The sequence below is a fragment of the Bos taurus genome, chromosome 13, assembly GCF_002263795.3.
Source record: "Bos taurus isolate L1 Dominette 01449 registration number 42190680 breed Hereford chromosome 13, ARS-UCD2.0, whole genome shotgun sequence".
Taxonomy (NCBI): domain Eukaryota; kingdom Metazoa; phylum Chordata; class Mammalia; order Artiodactyla; family Bovidae; genus Bos; species Bos taurus.
Window position 1 is genome coordinate 22,739,827 of NC_037340.1, and position 18,106 is coordinate 22,757,932.

General features: G+C 39.2%; 1 protein-coding gene across 9 annotated transcripts in view; it reads left to right on the plus strand.

Annotated features, from left to right (window-relative positions):
- Positions 1–7,804: 7,804 nt before the first annotated feature.
- The window catches only part of MLLT10 (MLLT10 histone lysine methyltransferase DOT1L cofactor), a 207,443-nt gene continuing 197,141 nt past the window's right edge, over positions 7,805–18,106 (plus strand). For 8 of the 9 annotated variants that reach the window (XR_003037741.2, XR_003037742.2, XM_025000949.2 and 5 more), the window contains exons 1-3: positions 7,805–8,084; positions 8,220–8,379; positions 11,295–11,374. Coding sequence is in view for 7 of the 9 variants with exons in the window: in XM_025000949.2 (XP_024856717.1) it covers positions 8,220–8,379; positions 11,295–11,374 (240 nt within the window). In the remaining 2 variants the exon portion in view is untranslated. The remainder of the gene's footprint in view (positions 8,085–8,219; positions 8,380–11,294; positions 11,375–18,106) is intronic. The other variant, XM_025000950.2, reaches the window with a different exon arrangement.

The window sequence follows — 18,106 nt, forward strand, 5'->3', positions numbered from 1 at the left end:
TGGCTGTTCTCTCCGCCTCCCTCCAACTTTAGTTTTTTTCTTAGGGGATGAGAAAGCAAAGTAATCTCATCCGCTGCTCCATCCTGTCTCATAAAGTCCTGTCATGCGCGGGCCCGCCGCCCTCCCGGCCCCAGCTATTTAAAACCTTCTCTCTTCCTCAGACCAGCTCCCCTGCTCGGAGCCCGAGGGCCCTCGACGCCCCCGCTGCGCTCCCCCCCGCCCGGCCTGGCTTCTTCTCCAGCGAATTGTGTTGCTTCTTCCCAAGAAGCTCCCTCGTCCACGTTCCACTTTTTTACCGTCCCGGGAGGCGTAAGATAAAACCTCTGGTTTGCTGCATGCCGCCGGACACATTCTCTGCCCTTTCGTCAAAATGTACTTGATGGAGAGTTTAAAATAACAATATTTAAAGGAGGAAATAAAAAGGGGCGAATTCTTTGCGACATAAATGCATTAAAAATTTTTTTAAACAGAAATGTATTTAAAGGTTTTATGAGATTTGCTGTAGTTCCTTCTAAATTTTTGGATTTCCTGGGGGGATCTTTTCCAGAGGGAAACAGCAAATTAAAATTAAGGTGGAAGTGAGACATCTCAACCACTTCTGAAAATAAAGGAGAAATTGAGAAAATATATTCAGGAAATAGCGGGAAGGCACCCACAGCGAAAACTGGAATCGCCGAAGGCAGCGCCTCGGTGTCGCAGTTGGAGGAAGGAGGGCCAACCCACGGCCGGGAAGCAGGCGCGCGGCGGCAAGAGCGGGGAGAGCGGCGAGCCGGGCCGGGCCGCGGCTCTTGGGAGGAAGGCTGCGCCGGCGGTGCGAGCGCGAAACCGCGGGCGGGGAGGGCCGAGGTGGGCGGGGGCCGGGCGCGCGACCGGCGCCGCCGATGAAGCTGGAGTCGGGCTCCGGTCGCCCGGCCGCCCCCATTGTTCGGCCGCCGCGCAGCAGTTCGCCGAGCGCGTCCTTCCCGGGGGAGGGGTCCCGAGATCGAACTCTGCCCCCACCCCCAGCTCCCCGAACTGCAAAAGGCTCGGGCCGGGTCGGGTCGGCAAGTTTTATGATCAGTGTCGGCGGGCGATGGGTTCCCAACTCCAGACCGCGTAGGAAGGAGGCTTTACAACGTGCCGCTAAATTGGAGGAAGCTGGGCAAGCCTGAGACTCCACACGAAAAGAGGGAAAGCAGCATAGATATGTTTGTAAAGTGATGGCTAGATAGAGACAAATGTGGGCAAAAAAAATTTTTTCTTTCTGGATCCAGAGAGTTAGAGCCCATCATATCCTATTTTGAATCTCTTTAAATGTATGGATTCGAAAATGAATGTCGGGGTTCAAAAGAGTTCGGAAAAGCACGTTTCACTGTCTGTTACTATTCAGTTCTTTGTTGTATATAAAGAGTTTAGTTTTAAAAGGCTGGGTTGAGCTACCCCTAACAAAAACAGGCTTGGATTCTTAACGTGAAGTGCATTTTCAAAATAACACTGAAATTCATAAGGGAAAAACGTGTCATTTGCTTTTATAACACGTTTTAGAAAGAAAGAACTGAAAGACACCTACGAAACTCTGCCTGTTTTCCTTTGTGAGGCATGTGGAAAAAATATTTCTGGCAAGCGTCACAGTTTTAAAAAATGAAGATTTCCAACAAGTGATCTCAAGTCTTGAAGACAAGAGTAAAGTCATCGTGCTTGAAAACTCATGAAGAAATAATTTCAATTCTTTTGCTCAAACCTTACTAGGGCCAGAGAGTAATTTCGACTTAGATTTATAATAGACTTTGCGGAAATTCCTTGTAAAATGCCCATTACTAGTCTCTGTATTATACAGCACTGGTTTCCCAAGGTGGATTTTAAAAAACCAATTAGAATTGATCTCTAATGGAATATTATATTTACATGTCATCATGAAAACATCATTTGATAAGAGTTTTGAATTACAAGAAAGAAGTTAACAGATAATGTTCATAAATAGCATCTGTTTGAAAAGATGTTTGAAAAGGTAGTAGTGGTTGTGATTTTGCATTTGAAATGCTATAGAAGTGGTTTGCATTTTAACACTTTCATTATGCGACTCTTCTTCTTAAACTTGCATTTCCTCAAGGAAATCATTCAATTCTTTCGAAATATAGGGAGAAATTCTTATATAAGAAATCATTGGAAGTGTAACTACGGAAAGATTTGAACAGAAAAAAAAATTGGTGTTGAAATTAGATATCCTCAATCTGTTCATTCCTTCCACACTCATCCTCCCATGGTCCCCCTCCCCAACTACTTGGATTCAATTTACATTTTTTATTTATAGGTCTGAATATTTAGAATAGCTTTATAAGTTTATCTGCTACATAGTTGATTGTAGATGGTGAATCTTTTTACATCTTTTAGTGTTTCAGGCATTTGGGGGGGTTATTTAAATTAAAAAAATGTTACAAGTCATGATATACTTGTGAGAAAAACAACAAATGGGTGGAAAAAGGGGCATGAATGGGGGTGGGGATGGAGAGGGACAAGTAGCTTTCCAGATTAGTCTTTGTAATACCTTTCTTTAGTTTTCTGTCATTATATTTTTCACTTGTGCTTGCATCCAAGATCATTGCTTTTTTAATTAGGATAAATTGCCACCATATAAAAATTACCTACAGTTTGGCTCTTACGTGTCACAGTAAAGACTGACAAAAAGTGATCGGAGGCTTGTGTTTAATTCGCCAGGAATGTTAAGCTTCATAAGATTCACCCTATGGGGCCATGGTGGTCTTTGGCACTGTTACTGTACAATTTCAAGTGGTAAATATACACATTATAGATTAAAAAAATCTAAGATGTACTAGGCAAACATTTTCTTGATTGAAGGAATAAAAAAATGAATTTGTCAACCTCTTTCTTTCTGGGACACAATGCAGTTAATTAACATATTCTTGGGCTTGTTTCTGGATTTGGTAAGCAGTGGCCCCTTTCAGAGAGGAAAACATTTAAATCTTAAAAAGTAATCTTTGGTCCAAAGAGTATTTAGAAATTCAGTTTAATTTCTGATTCTCCTTTTTCTTTAAGTCCCAGATATGTTTCATTTCTTGCAAGGTTCTATTCCACTTCAGAAACTGATTTTCCTCTTTTCTATGTCCAGAATCTTTTCACTCAGATAACCTTATTGTATCCTATAAACAGACACTTAAATATGTCACTTTAATCACACTTTAATTATAACAGAAATGCAAATCTTCAGTGTCAGTTAAAAAATGGGAACATGGACCTCACACTCCTGCCCTTAGGTTATATTGATGATACTCTGAAAAGTCAAAAGTGTAACGCCTTTAAGTATTATTGCATCATGGAAAAAAATAGCGCAATTCTAAAAATGTTATTGAGGTTTATGTAATGCCTAGCAGATCTAAAGGCATCCTTTAGATATATTTTTCTGTTGGTAATTACACGGTGTTTTACCCAAAAATGTAAATACAGCCAATGCATATCAGTTTTACAGCAAAGGAGTAGCTCTGAGGCCAAACACAAGATTAATCACACTAAACCCTTTAAAGTAAATATTAGGCCTTGATTCTTAGAAAGATTTTAAAATTTAGATTACATGCAATTTAAATTTCAGAATTACCTAACTAAATTTTTAAATAATTAAGTGTATCTAACAGTAATATTAATTATGACTGATTCTAAGTTAGGGTCTGTTTTGTAAGAAAATGATGACTTTTACATGGAGAGGTGGCTAACATTTGAGGACTGTTTAAATACAGACAATTCTAAGTTACCGGGTAAATAAAAACTCTTCACCTGTATGAATTTCAACTATTGAAAACCTTTAAATAAACCAACTTATCTGAAAATTTCTTAATCATTTCTCATTACTTAGAAATTTTAGTTCAGTTGCATATAGAAAACAAAGCCTTGTTTTGCTCTGAAGAATAAAGCTCAGACTACAATTGGCTTATAAACACCAATATTGTGCATTAAATAAATACTTATTGTAGGCCTACTATGTGCATACAAGACACTCCTCGCTAGGGTGGTATGCTGAATTTAAAAAAATCACCTAGTAAGATTAATTAATATGCTTCATTAAGTGAAATTTTTCAAAAGCCATTAATGGACTATCAATTTAAAACATAATTGGAATGAATATCTTTTAATGAAATTTCTGATAGTAGTCCATGATACAGGTGCCATGTGTGGGTTTGTACCTATTAAGATACAATGCTCACTTATTGTGAGATAAATAACAAAACTAGTATCAGAAATACCTCAACATTTTAATCATACTTACATAAATATTTGATTCATAAACTTTTTATGTAAAGTATTAAATTTTGGGTACCAATGAGCAAAACAAAATTTTATTCATTGATTCTTTTAAAAGAGGGTATATTTTAAAATTTGTGTAAATCTTAAGAAATTGCCTTATTGCTTTTTCCAACTAGTTTATTTAGAAAGAAAATTACAGTTTCTGGTGAGGTTTAGTAGATGAATGAGTTCTTATAATTGCTTTTTGTTTAAAAACCTTAGTATCAAAGTCAATACTGAATTTTAAACACTTTATGGAAGTTAAGAATCCAAGTTAAGAGAAGTGCATTTAGTCTTAACATTATAGAAATATACTTCAATTTCTATATCTCATTAAAGAAATATGCTTCAACAATAGATATAATAGACTAAACATGAGGAAAATAACAAGGCAAATAAAACTTTAAAAAGGAGATACATATAAGCAGTGCTAATCCAGGAACCAAATTTGGTTTTAAATATTTCGTTCATAAGTATCTACTAATGTAAATGATTATGGAAAAGCAAATCCAAAAATTTGGTGACTAGGTTGAGGAATAAAGAAAATTATAAGAAAATATATTACCCATATGGGAAGAAAATGTAGTTTCCCATTATAGTAGGGTTAGAGGTTACATCATAAAATACTTTACTTGAGTTTTTTGTGGTTTGCCTCAGATGATTAGTTCAGAGAAATAGATTAGCCAATACTGAGTTTGTTGCTGTTATGTGAAGAAGTGTACTGGGACCACAGGCTTTTGTTTTATTCTACAGGTACTGGATATATATTTTCAAAGGATATTTTGAGAACATGAAATCAGATTTAAAAGATAACTATTTTAAGATTGAAATTGTAGTTTTCTGTGAAGTTATTTTATAAATCTTGGGAACTTTTTATATTTTTACAATTACCATGTTTTTCTAGAAACTTACTTGAATTTTAGCAATTCTGGCAATTTAACTATAAGTTTTATCCATTCTGAGGTATGAGAACTAGCATATTCAACCAAACACATGCATATGTATCTCACACAAAGGACAAATATAACTTGCTCACTGCTATATTTTCTGTATCTAGTAAATGTTCCCTGGCTCACAGTAAATGTTCAATAAATACTTGCTGAATTAATAATTAACTGTATCTCTGAACTACTTTGTAATGTCTGTTATTCTTCCTTGTCACCTAATATTTTATAGAAGTATATTAAATATTATACTTCTGATGTATAACATAAAAAGTTCTATATCTGGTACATGAGTTAAAATTAGAATAAACTATTTATACTCTGTTTTTTCTTACAATTTCCATAACCCAACATTTAATGTTAAATATTGGTTTTAAATAATTTGATTTACATTTTGTGAACATTTATATGTACATCTTTAGTAAAATTTCTGCTTTAGATGCTACTATTTATATAAAGGCCTGTTCTTAAGAAATAGTGTATTTTCTCTATTTATCTAAATTTCAAAAATGTTACAAATGATTTTTTTTTAATTTTGTTTTGAAAATGGCAAGTGTTTACCTGCATATCTTTGATTAAGTGTTATAGAATAGAGTAAAATACCTATCATTCTTTATATATACATTAATCCCATCACAAGAACTGAGCTCCAATGCATTCAAAATAAAATGAATGTATTTTTAAATAATTTATTGCATTAAGGTTTGACTGCAGTCTTCAGAAAGGGAAGTTTCAAGTTGATTTTAACTAAAAATTACTCTTCATTAGGAGTCTGAATCTGAGCAGGAATTGGATGTTGGACTGGTTTCCTTTAAAAAGGGGTAAAAATAAGATATATGATAGAGATACACGAAACAGTATAGATTGGTTTGAAAGTGATTTTAGTTTTAAAAATATCAATGGCATTTTAAGAACATCATTCTTATATGGTCAGAAATCTATTATTACCATAAGCTCCAAAAGATGTATCTTATTATATAATCTTGTAATCACCTTTTAAAAATGCACTAATATAACTAACTGAATTCTCATTTTTTGTCTTTTCAGTGTATATTTTTAAAGTTTTGCATTACTGTAGCTATCTCACTTAGCTTTGAGGGTGTTTGAATATATTTGCTAATATATGCTTGCACTGTATTACAGCTATTATAATTCTTAAACAGATTGCTAGCGATTAATTTCAAATGGAAATAGCAGCCATGCCACCATTTTTCTTTTCTCCATGAGAACACTTGGAATGCTTTTAGAGCTTAAACCATTATCTTTTGCTGACTAGGAGAACTTGGGTTCCTTCATTTTTTAGCATTTATGAAACTGCATTTCTAGGTCCTCACATGATACTGCCAACACTTGATAAACAGTTATTTTGTTACCTCGAAGGTATTCATCAAGGTCATGAATTTGCCTTCTAACTATGGTTGTCATTTAAACAATCTATATTCCTATTTCGTGCTAAACTTATAATTAGGCACTTTTTTGTTGTTGCCTAAAATCAATATTGGGCTAACAGGATACATAAGAGGGTAGGGCAACAGTTGGGAGATCTCACAGCCCAAAACTGCGCAATATCCAGCTAATTAATCTATTCAGATAGGCCTGATCCATTTTCTATTTGTTTGTGAGTAGTAAGCCCCCATCTTTCTGCCACTTAAGTGACCTTAATAAAAGTGACAAATTTGCAAGAGTAAATTTGAAGTACAGAGCCAGATCAGAGAAATTCTCAATCGAAAGAACTCCACTGTCCTGTGGTGTTAGCCATCATTTGGTGACTGACTAGAACTTGGGTTCCTTCAAACTGCATTTTCCATATCCTCACATTATATTGTTACTGTTTGATTAACAACCATTTGTACTCCTACACTGCAAGCTGAGGATAGGTACTACAGGTGTTGTTTCCTCATCAGGTACAACCCTAACTTAGGCTTTTGATCTTGTCTGCGATGCATTTTCAGTTGTCACTGGGGCCAATGTGGTGTGTAAATGGGCGGCAGACTTGGTGGCACTTTCACTGCGTGAACTTTGGGTAGAGCCCAGGATGTGAATTTAATGGGTGGAAAGGCTGCGGCAATACAGTGAAGTTCGTGCGGCCAACTGCAGGAAGCCATGCTTCACTGCACCCTTCTGGAAAGGCGACTGACTTGCCCAACCCTTGTTACCCTCGGGCCAGTTTCTGAGGCAAAGGCTGGTATGTTGGTCCTCAGATGCCTCCAGGGAGTCCCTTCCAGCTACTCTAACAAAACCCGCCCTCCCTCTCGTCTCTCTGCATCTTCCCTTTTTACCCTCCCTCCCAAAGAGGCCTCTTCGCGACGTGCACACGCAACCCGCGCGGCCGGCGCTGCAGAAGAACGCCCCTAACGTCCCCGCCCCCGCGTGCGCGCCCCCGCGCCCTCCAGTTGGCGTGTTCCGGCCTCGGCGCGCCGCCGGCTCCGCTCGACCCCGCCCCCGCGCAGCACACCTCGGCGGATGAGGCAGGCGCGGGAGAGGGGAAGGGCCGGGAGGGCGGCCTGGGCTGCCGGTCGGGCGCGGCGGCGCGCACGCAGGCCTCGCCTCTCCCGGGCCTGCTCTCTCACGCCGGCCGCCGGGCGGGCGCGCACGCTGAGTGACGCTCGGAGGAGGAAGCGCAACCCCCTTCCCCTCCCTCGCTGCCCTTGGCCCAGCGGGAGCCCCCCCCAGTGCGCCTGTGCGGAGGCCTGCTTGATTATGTGTGCCCTCTCCGGGCTCCAGCGTTAGCGGCCGGGTGGAGGTGGGGAGGGAAGACGACGAGGAGGAGGAGGCGGAGGAGGCGGTGGAGGGGAGGTGGGGGGAGTCAGCAAGGACATGGCTCCTGACTCCTGTGCGGAACGTGAGTGACTGAGCGGCAAAGCCCGAGTGAGCGAGCGGCCGAGCGGCGGGCGGGGGGCCGGGGCGCGGGGAAGGAAGCGGGGGCGCGGTGGGCTGTACAGGGGGGGAAGCACTCATTGGCTTGCATGTGTTTTTTAATGGTCCGCCCCAACTCCCTCTTAGATGGTCTCTAGCGACCGGCCCGTGTCACTGGAGGACGAGGTCTCCCATAGTATGAAGGAGATGATTGGAGGCTGTTGCGTTTGCTCAGACGAGAGAGGCTGGGCCGAGAACCCGCTGGTTTATTGCGACGGGCACGGCTGCAGCGTCGCGGTGCATCAAGGTAAACACCCAACCGCCCTCCGGGCCGAACCCGGCCTCTCCCAACCGTCACCGCTTCCCCCACCTTGGCAGCAACTGCCAGTTCCCCTCCCGCCCCTCCCCCCGCCCCGCCCCGCCCCGTTCCGCGGCCGAGGGTTGACTCTAAGGGTCCGCGGCCGGGCGGAGGGGGTGTGGGCTGTGCATGTGGGAGAAAGTGCGTGTGGCCTGCACTGTCATGTGATCCTGCGCTCATTCTCTCAAGTGTCACTCTGCCGCCGCCTGCGCCCGGAGCCGTGGTTCTGCGGACTCCGGGAGGCGGGGGTCGGCGGCGAAGGGGTGCGGGGGGCCGGGCGCGCGCCCCGCTGCCGTGGGTGCGGGTTGGGAAGCGTGGAGCCCCCGCCCCCTCCCGCCGCTCAGTCTGCCGCAGTGTTTGGAGACTTCCTGTGCCATGGAGTCTGGCTCGGGCGCGCGGCGCTGGGGCGGGTCGGGGGCTGCCCGGCGGCCCTAGATTTGGGGCGAGGCGTTGGGGGAGGACGCCGGCTGCTGCGCACCCGAGGGTTTCTGGCCCAGACCCTGCCGCCGCCGCTGCGGACTGGCGCTTCCCGCAGAGAAGAGGCGGAAGGCGGCGGTCGCCGCAGTCGTGCGGCTCCCGGGAGCGGCTGAGCCGAGCTGCGCTGAGCTGCCCGGGGTGGAGGTTGAGGCTTGTCGGAATGGCTGCCTCGGGCCGCTTCCGCAGCTTAAGTGACCGGAGAGAAGAGGAGGTGGCGGTGCCGCCAGGAACTTGGGGAGCATCTTAGTATTATTTGGGGGTGTTACCCTTCGGTGAGTTTCGGAATGTAGAAAAAGGTCAAGGTAGCTTTCTGGCCATGGAAGTTTCTGGTTTTTTCCATTTCAGGTGGTAAGGAATTGAGGTTGGAAAAAACCTAGGTAATTTTTTGGTGGTTCTTGTCCTCCTCTTGTTAGGCACCATCCTGCGCCCCTTCCCGTTTTTGAATCTTGCATTGAGTGATGCAGATGTTGTTTAGTAGTGTATTGGACGCTAGTCAACGAGAGAAAGCCTGAGCCTGACTGAGCCTGACGGACTAAACTGCAGTCTTCATAGAATGGGATCTCAGAACTGGAAAGGAGATTTAGGAGGTAGTAAACAACCTAGCCTGAGGATGCACTTATTCCCAGTTCTTTCAAGGAAGCCCAGTTGCACACCTCACTTTTCTAAGGAGTGAAAACAATGTGAATTGAAACTACTGATTTGAAGGTCTGAGAACCTGGTATATTCTATTGTAGTGTTCATTGGTACTTGTGAAGGTGTTTCTTATGAATTTGGGTGATAAATGATGCTAAGTAGTCTCATCTCCCAATTTAGAAAATGTTCATTTACGACTGAAAACTAGCTTTCTCTGTTTCTGAATTAAAATACAAGTTTTTTGGGCACTAACGCTGTATTATTTTTTTTAGTAAGATTTTTTTGATGTGGACCATTTTTAAAGTCTTTACTGGATTTGTTATAATACTGCTTCTATTTTATGATTTGATTTTTTGGCTAGGAGACACGTAGGATCTTAGCTCCCTGATCAGGGATCGAACTCCCATCCTCTGCATTAAAAGGCATAGTCTTAACTACTGGACCGCCAGTTACTTGGTTGATAGAATATTTTTACTCATACCTTTTAAAAGGGGTTGGGACTTCCCTGGTACTCTCACGGTAAAGAATCTGCCTGCAATGCAGAATAACCCGGGTTTGATTCTTGAGTGGGGAAGATCCCTTGGAGAAGGGAAAGGCAACCCACTCCAGTATTCTTGCCTGGAGAATTCTGTGGACAGAGGAGCATGGCTGGCTACAATTCCATGTGGTCACAAAGAGTTGGACACAAATGAATAACTACCACTTTTAATAGGGGTTCAAAGTTTAGCTTTTGGAGTTTTAGAAATCTGTGTTGATTTTATATTCTTTAAATGCTTTCCAATATTTGATGTATTTCCATGTTTCCTGTGACCAAGTTCATTTGAGAAAATGTCAATTGGATTGTTAATGTCTTTAGGTTTTTGGCAAGTTTTAAACTTTGAGTTAAGTAAATGTTAATATGGAAACAATTTTAAAAGTAACTAGACTGTGATTTAGATATGTGATATGTATTCATATCACTTGTTGAAAAATTAAGATTATACATTAGAAATAAACCTGGAGTTTGTTTTTTTATGACTTTATTGAGATATAATTCACATACCATGGAGTTAACCCACTTAGAATGTACAATTCAATGGTGTTCAGTATAGTCACAGTTTTGGATTTGTTACTGCAGTTTTATAGAAAGTTTTCATCACCCTAATAAGAAACGTTGGAGCCATTAACAGTTACTCATTTCTCCCCAGCTCCCCCAGTTGTAGACAACCACTAATCTACCTTCTGTATAGACAGGCAAATGTCTATTCTGGACATTTTATTTAAATAGAAGCATTTCACTTTTAACATTACATTTCATTTCATTTCCTGCCATAGCTTGTTTATTTTGAACGGTGATTTGAAAATAATTTTTATTTTCATGTATTCAAAATGCTTAATATTTAAACTTTAGGATATAGGAATGAATTAATGAATTTGAATTAGTGAATATTCATATATCATTATAGGAATGAATAATAAGTTTATGTAAAAACGTGTTAAATTTTATCTAATATTTTAATTGTAAAAGAATAATTAAGATTTGTGATGTTTATTCTTTTGAAATGAAATAGCCAAAGATTACCTTTCTAATATTTAAAATGTCATACTTGTAACTTGGTGATAAATGATAAACGTAAGTATAACATGTTTTAGTTTTTTACAAAGCAGTTTACATAAATAGTTTTAGAGGTATTTAATAGGGCTTTGATACAATATTTGATTTTCCATAGTTATTCAACCTTTAACTTATTTTCAAACATTCTGTTTTCCAACAGCTTGCTATGGCATTGTTCAAGTACCCACAGGACCATGGTTTTGCAGGAAATGTGAATCTCAGGAGAGAGCAGCCAGAGTGGTAAGGACTGTTTATCAAAAACTTTAAAATACTTCAGTGAGTAGCTTAGGATGCTACATACTCAGGTTTCAGTTTGAAGGGTTTTCAGTCTTGTTCAAATATTGAATTTGGACCAAATATTGACTTGCACTTTTAAACTGGTTTTATAAGATCTGAAAAACAAATTGAACTGCATATTGATGGATACTTAGAAAGGATAAAAAAGAAAGTTGTATTTTGGCTTTATTGGCCCTGCCTACTGGTTAAATTGGCTAATCATGGTTGGAACATAATGGCAATAGGACATACGTAAGTTATACTGAGATAATTCTGCTAGGTTCTGTTTAAGGAGTAAAAAAAAAACCATTAGTATTTAGTGGTTCATATTTCTTTTTATTACATCTGTAATAAAAGATGTATTTTCAGTATTTTCAGATATTCAGGCCCTTTGGCAAAGCAGCATAAAAATCTTCCTTTTTTTTAACTTGGCTGGCTAACCTTCTTTCTGAACACTTCTGTAAACCTTCTGTAAGAATGAGAGAGAAATGTTTATTCTTTGTGGCCAAAAGCATTTTTCCAGTTGAACTTCTAGAAACATGAGGGAAGAATAAATTTTATCTTCATTAATCATATGAAAGTATTACCATTTGCAGTGTGGTAGTTTCTTCCTCTTGGTGTTGACTAGAGAATTTGACAGAAGTTAGAAAACAAATATTTCAACCTCTCTACCTACATGGAGAGCAAGAATGGAGGTTTTTAGTTTTGCCTGGGCAGTTTTCGATCAGCAGAAATAATGGCTGAGTAGCCTATATAGGATTGTGAAATCAGAGCACTAGTCTGTTGATATGTTGTGTTTGTGTGTGAGAATGCACGGTAGCAGAGTTATAGTCATTCTAACATTACAGAAATGGAAATTAGCAAGTGGAGGAAGAAATTAATTGTAAAAATTTCTGGACTTAATTTATGTGTAGATTTACCGCCCCCCCTCCGACCCTGTGTAACATTTTATGGTTTGGGGTTGATGGATCACCACGCAAAGGAAGCTATGCTTTACTTTGTTAAAACATGACAGTAAGGTAAGGCTCTTCCATGGCATGACAGTAGTTTCATGGCCAGAGAAAGATGAGAAAATAGGAAAGTGGGTATCAAGAGAGGGAGGATAAAGAGGTGAATGGGAGTGGTGAAATGGCAGGATTATTTGCCTCAAATACCACTTCTTGCCTGTTTCTATGCCTTTTTCCTCTCTGAGGTCATGGTCAGGATATCCAGGTGAATAAGGTATATCTTAAAAGGTACATTGAAAGACTTGTATTGTTTAAGCTTTATTTGGCAGGATGTGGGGGTCATTAATTAAAGAATAGGCTCAGTCTTTTCTGATTTCCTGTAGTGTACAGTTATAAAAGGTAGGGTTATAAGGTCATAGTTTTATATATGTATATAGTTAAATATGTATTAATATATATACTTATATGCATCCTCTTGTTAAAAGGATATAGTAGGCAAGAAACCTAGCCTGAAAATAAATCCATGAGTTAGAATGGGAATTGAATTAGTCTTAATGTTATTTCTGGTTTTCTCTGTGTATCTGCTTAATTCTTTTCCTTTCTACAGATTTTCTCTGCTACTCTGTCAGTAACTAACTTTTTTTATTGTTTACTGTCAGATACTATGCTGAATGTTCTGTATCAATTATCTTCTTTAACTATCCTGTCAAATATATGAGGTAGATACCGTTTGTTTTTCTCATTTCACAGATAAAGACCTAGTAGTTTTGAGAGAAATACATACCTACTTGGAGTCTGGGCTGTGATCAAACTCTCAACCATAGTATGTTGTATTGTTGCCTCCAGTGGTGAATGATGGCCATACTTCAGTCCTGTCTCAAGAGACTGAATTTCAGTCCGAATCTCATGTTCCTTTGATGGGGAAAAACTCTGTTTTGGCTTTTCTAGTTCTGGATGAGTTAGTTAGCCATAGCTAGAGAGTAGAGGCAGAGAAGGCAATGGCGCCCCACTCCAGTACTCTTGCCTGGAAAATCCCATGGACGGAGGAGCCTGGTAGGCTACAGTCCATGAGGTTGCTAGGAAACAGACACAACTGTGCGACTTCACTTTCACTTTTCACTTTCATGCACTGGAGAAGGAAAAGGCAACCCACTCCAGTGTTCTTGCCTGGAGAATCCCAGGGATGGGGGAGCCTGGTGGGCTGCCATCTATGGGGTCGGACAGAGTTGGACACGACTGAAGCGACTTAGCAGCAGAGAGTAGAGGTGAGTTGGTCAGACACAGGGAAATCTCTGTGGATTTGGGATAGCTTGCTTTTCAGAGAAGGGGGAATTACAAGGTCATAGACACTGAAGAGTGAAAAGCCAGAACCGTAAAGCAGTATTTTTACTCAAATAGCTTAGTTGTATATAGAATGGTTTTGAAAGAGGAGGTTAGAAACTGAAAGACTTAGGTTGCTGTTATATAAAAATTTGAGAGTAGAAAGGAAGGGAGGGAGCATTTTGGAGGAGGAAATGACAGAAATGGAAGTGGGGTGAAGGAAAGGGAATAATCAGAGATGATTCTGAGATGTCATGGTTGAGCACTCTGGGGTAGTGATACTGTTAGTAATAGAGGATGGAGAGGAAGTTTGAAGACTAAAGAAAGTTCTGTTTGGGGCATGTTGGTATTGATGCTGCTAGGATGTTTCATTGGAAATTTAGGGTTATGAAGACAACCCTAACCCTAGGAACAACATTAGGAAATTTAGGTAATGAAGACAAGTTAGGGTTGGAGCTGCATAGCAGGAAGATTGGGAACCAAGTGACAACGTTTACTCTGGTAAAGAAGAGTGAAGGCAGAACTATGGTGAATGTTCACATTTGGGAGAGTAAGAACAAGTTACTAAGGATGACTAATGAACTGTCAGGAAAGGAGAAACTGTAGGTTCCAGTAGCAACACGAGCAGTTGTTTTTTAGAGTAGTTGATAGTGTACATTGGTGCCGGGGATGCTGAAGTCCGAAAAGTTCTTGAGACAGCAATTGTAGTTCCCTGCTTTGGACAGAACCCTTGTTACAGGATGTCGAAAATAGTAGGGATTGCAGGGTTAGGATAAATGTTGAAAAAGTAAAGAGGAAAATAAAAATAGATGGTGACTGAGGAAAAGTTTGGTTGGTTTTTAAGGGAAGCTCTTTGTTAGATAGGCATTCATTGTTCTGAAAAAAACACTTGAATTGCTTATTTCACCTCAAGTGAATAAATACTTTGATTGGATTTCCTTGTTTATTAACTGCAATTGTAGTGCTTAGAGGTTAAAACATTCATTGATGACTGTTTTTATATTTAATGTGTTAGGTGTTCTTATGTATCACTGAAGAGATTGGCTGAAGAGATTTATTAGAAATTTTACCTACTTGTACAGTGTTAATAAGATACAGAGAGAGGATATTTTAGATTTTTAAATATTACTTGGAAGACACATTGAAAGTGGATTGTACAGAAAAATAAAATGGCCAAAAGCCCATTAAGGATTTGCATTATTTAGGTCTTGCTCTTCTGGCTGTAAATGAAAGATGATTCCTTTTCTCCAGGAACTGAGCTGTAACTTTCTCTTTTTGCTCTCTCTCTATTGCAGTTCCTCCTAGCTTTTTTACATTGTTAGGGAGAACTGGTGGATGGGATATGAATAGGGTTTTAGGGATTGAGCTAGGATTATACTTTGACTTTTAAGTTTTTTTCTTACTGAATATATGTAATGCACATAAATCACTATAAATCTGTAAAAGCATGTGAAACATACTTAACCACACTAATTATATATTTATGTTGAGTTCTACAAATTGTTAATATACATTTGATTGTCATAAATAGTTCTGAGCAAAGTATAACATAAAATGCATATCTGTGTGTTCGCTACCCAGAATGAACAAATGTCCATTCTTCATATTTGCTTCAGATCTTCCCTTCTGCTTAAAAAGAACAATAAATTAAAAAATTGAGTTGAAATACTTTTTGTATTTTCTCCAGTCTGAGTCAGCCATTGCCCTTTTAGTGTCTGTGGGGTCAGTCTCTATTTTTCTTGCCAGTTTTATTGAGCTATACTTACATGTAACATTGGAATGTTAACGGTATACAACATAATGATTTGATATATGTTGCAAAATGATTACTACAGTAAACATCCATCCCCTCACATAGTTGTAATTTTTTTCTTTGAGAACTTTTAATATATACTCTTAGCTTTCAAATACACAATACAGAATTATTAACTACAGGCACCATGCTGTACACTACATCCCCAGGACTTATTTATAACTGGAAGTCTGTGCCTTTTGACCACCTTCACCCGTTTCCCCCAACCACCACTCACTGCCTCCGGCAGCTACCAGTCTGTTCTGAGTTTGTTTTTTTGGATTCCATATTTAAGTCCAACCATATAGTATTTGTTTTTCTCTGTCTGACTTGGTTCATTTAGCATAATGCCTTCAAGGTTCATCTGTTGTTGTCGCAGATGGCAAGGTCTCCTTCTTATTTTTAAGACTGAGTAATATTTCATTATATATGTAGAGCCATCATATATGTTTTAATCCTTGTTACTACGTGTCTATATCCATAAACACCACCTAGTAGTATATTGTACAGGAATGTTATCACGTTATATATGTGTTCTGTGATACAGCTACTTGTGAGATTGCTGCACCATAGAAACTCATCTAGTTCATTCTTTTTATCTGCTGTTTAGTATTCTGTCATAGAATGTACTGTAATTTAATTCCTTTATCGATTGTCGTAATTTTTCCAATTTTTCACAACCACAAACAGTGTTTCAGTGAACATCCTTGTGAATATAGTGAAGCTTGTTTTTTTTTTTTTAATATTATCTAAGAATATTATCATGAAAGTTGTTAAAATTCATTTATTTTTGGCTGCATTGTGTCTTTGTTGCTGCTCCTCGGGCTTTCTCCAGCGGTGATGGGGGCTGCTATGAGCTACAGGGCGCAGGCTTCTCATTGAGGTGGCTTCTCTTGTTGCACAGCATGGGCTCTGGGGTGCTTGCCCTTCAGGGTGTGGGCTCGGTAGTTGTGGCTGGCAGGCACTAGAGCACAGTTGTGGCTTACGGGTTTAGTTGGCTTGAGGCATCTGGAATCTTCCCAGACCAGAGATCGAACCTGAGTCCACTGCCTTGTGAGTGGGACTCTTAGCCGCTGGGCCACAGGGGAAGTCCAGTATGCAAGTTGTTGTTTGTTTGTTTACATTTATAATAATCTCTGATATATTTGGACTTATTTCTTAAGTTTTCATTTTGTGTTACCTATTTACTCTGCTTTTTTTCCCCTCTTTTCCCCTTCATATGGAGTGATTGAGTGTTCTTTATTCCTTTTTTAAAAAAAAAATCTGGACGGATTTGGAGGTTTTATATTCTAGTCCTTTTTTTTTTTTTTTAATAATTGCTTTTAAAATTTTAATGTGCCTACTTTCTATTTTTTCTCTGAGTCCAAGATTTTATCTTTGTACTCCTTTTGAACAAAGCAAGGGACCTTAGGACACGTTGTATTCCTCTTTCTTGCTGGCAAAAATCTTATTTTATTGTTGTTTACATTTTAATTCCATCTTATTTTTAATCTTCCAGTGGTAGTTTTTCTTTTTTTTTTTTGAATAATCATTTGTAATTTGGACTTAACATTACTGATGTTTTTGCCCCACTCTGTTTTTTATTCCTATTGCTGCCCTTTGTGTCATTTTCTTTTTGAAAGTTTTCGGTGGTATTTTCATGGTTGGTGGCTAGTAAGGAGTAAGATCCATTAGTCTTTTTATGTCTAAGAGTGCCATTATTTTGCTCTCTTGTATGCTAGTTTGAAATCTGGGATGATAGTTGTTTTCCTATAACTAAAGACTTTAGTTTGTCTTCTGGTACCTATTTGTGCTAATAAGGAATCTGTTGACTGTTTATCCTGCTTGAGACTTGATTTGCTCTCATCCATTTTGGAAAATACTCTGTTCTTATCTTTTCAAGTATATCATCTTATCATTATATTTTGTTCTCCAGAAACTGTTACTTAGGTGTTTAATTGGCATTCTCACCCTTTTCTTCAGGTCTTTTAATTTCTCTTTTACAATTTCTCTATTACCTCTTTGTTATAGATAATCTTTTTAGCTCTGTGTTCAAACTTACTGTTAATCTAGTCAATGAATTTCTTTTCTGAGTAAATCATAACTAGAATTTCTTATTTGTTTTATATTTTTAATTAGCCTTTTTTTCATAATATCTTGCTATTATTGTCTTAACATTTATATTTATTTTACTTGTTTGAACATTTAAAGCATACTTATTTTAAAACTCACAGATTCTGGAATTCTTTCATTTGTTTTGTTTTTTAACTGTGGTGGTAGATGTCCTCATAAACTTTGTAATTTTTGACGGTGAGCTAATCTTTAAGAGTTGTCTTCCTTGTGATCCCTCTTCTGCTAATAACCTGGGTTTATGAAGGTGTCCCTGAGGGGAGTTTTTGCATTTGCTTTGTTAAGAATTGTTTTTGGTGCTAGTAACAAAGACCAGATTACAGTGGTCTGCAAATTAGCAGTTTTCAAATTTCCTATTTAAAAGTATTCAGAAAGGCATTTTAAAGCTTTGTGACAGCTCTCTGAAATCTTTAATTAATTAATTACTTAATTTTGGCTGCATCATGAGGGATCTTTGTTCCCTGACCATGGATGGAACCCATGCTCCCCTGCAGTGGAAGCGCAGAGTGTTAGCCACTGGACTGCAGG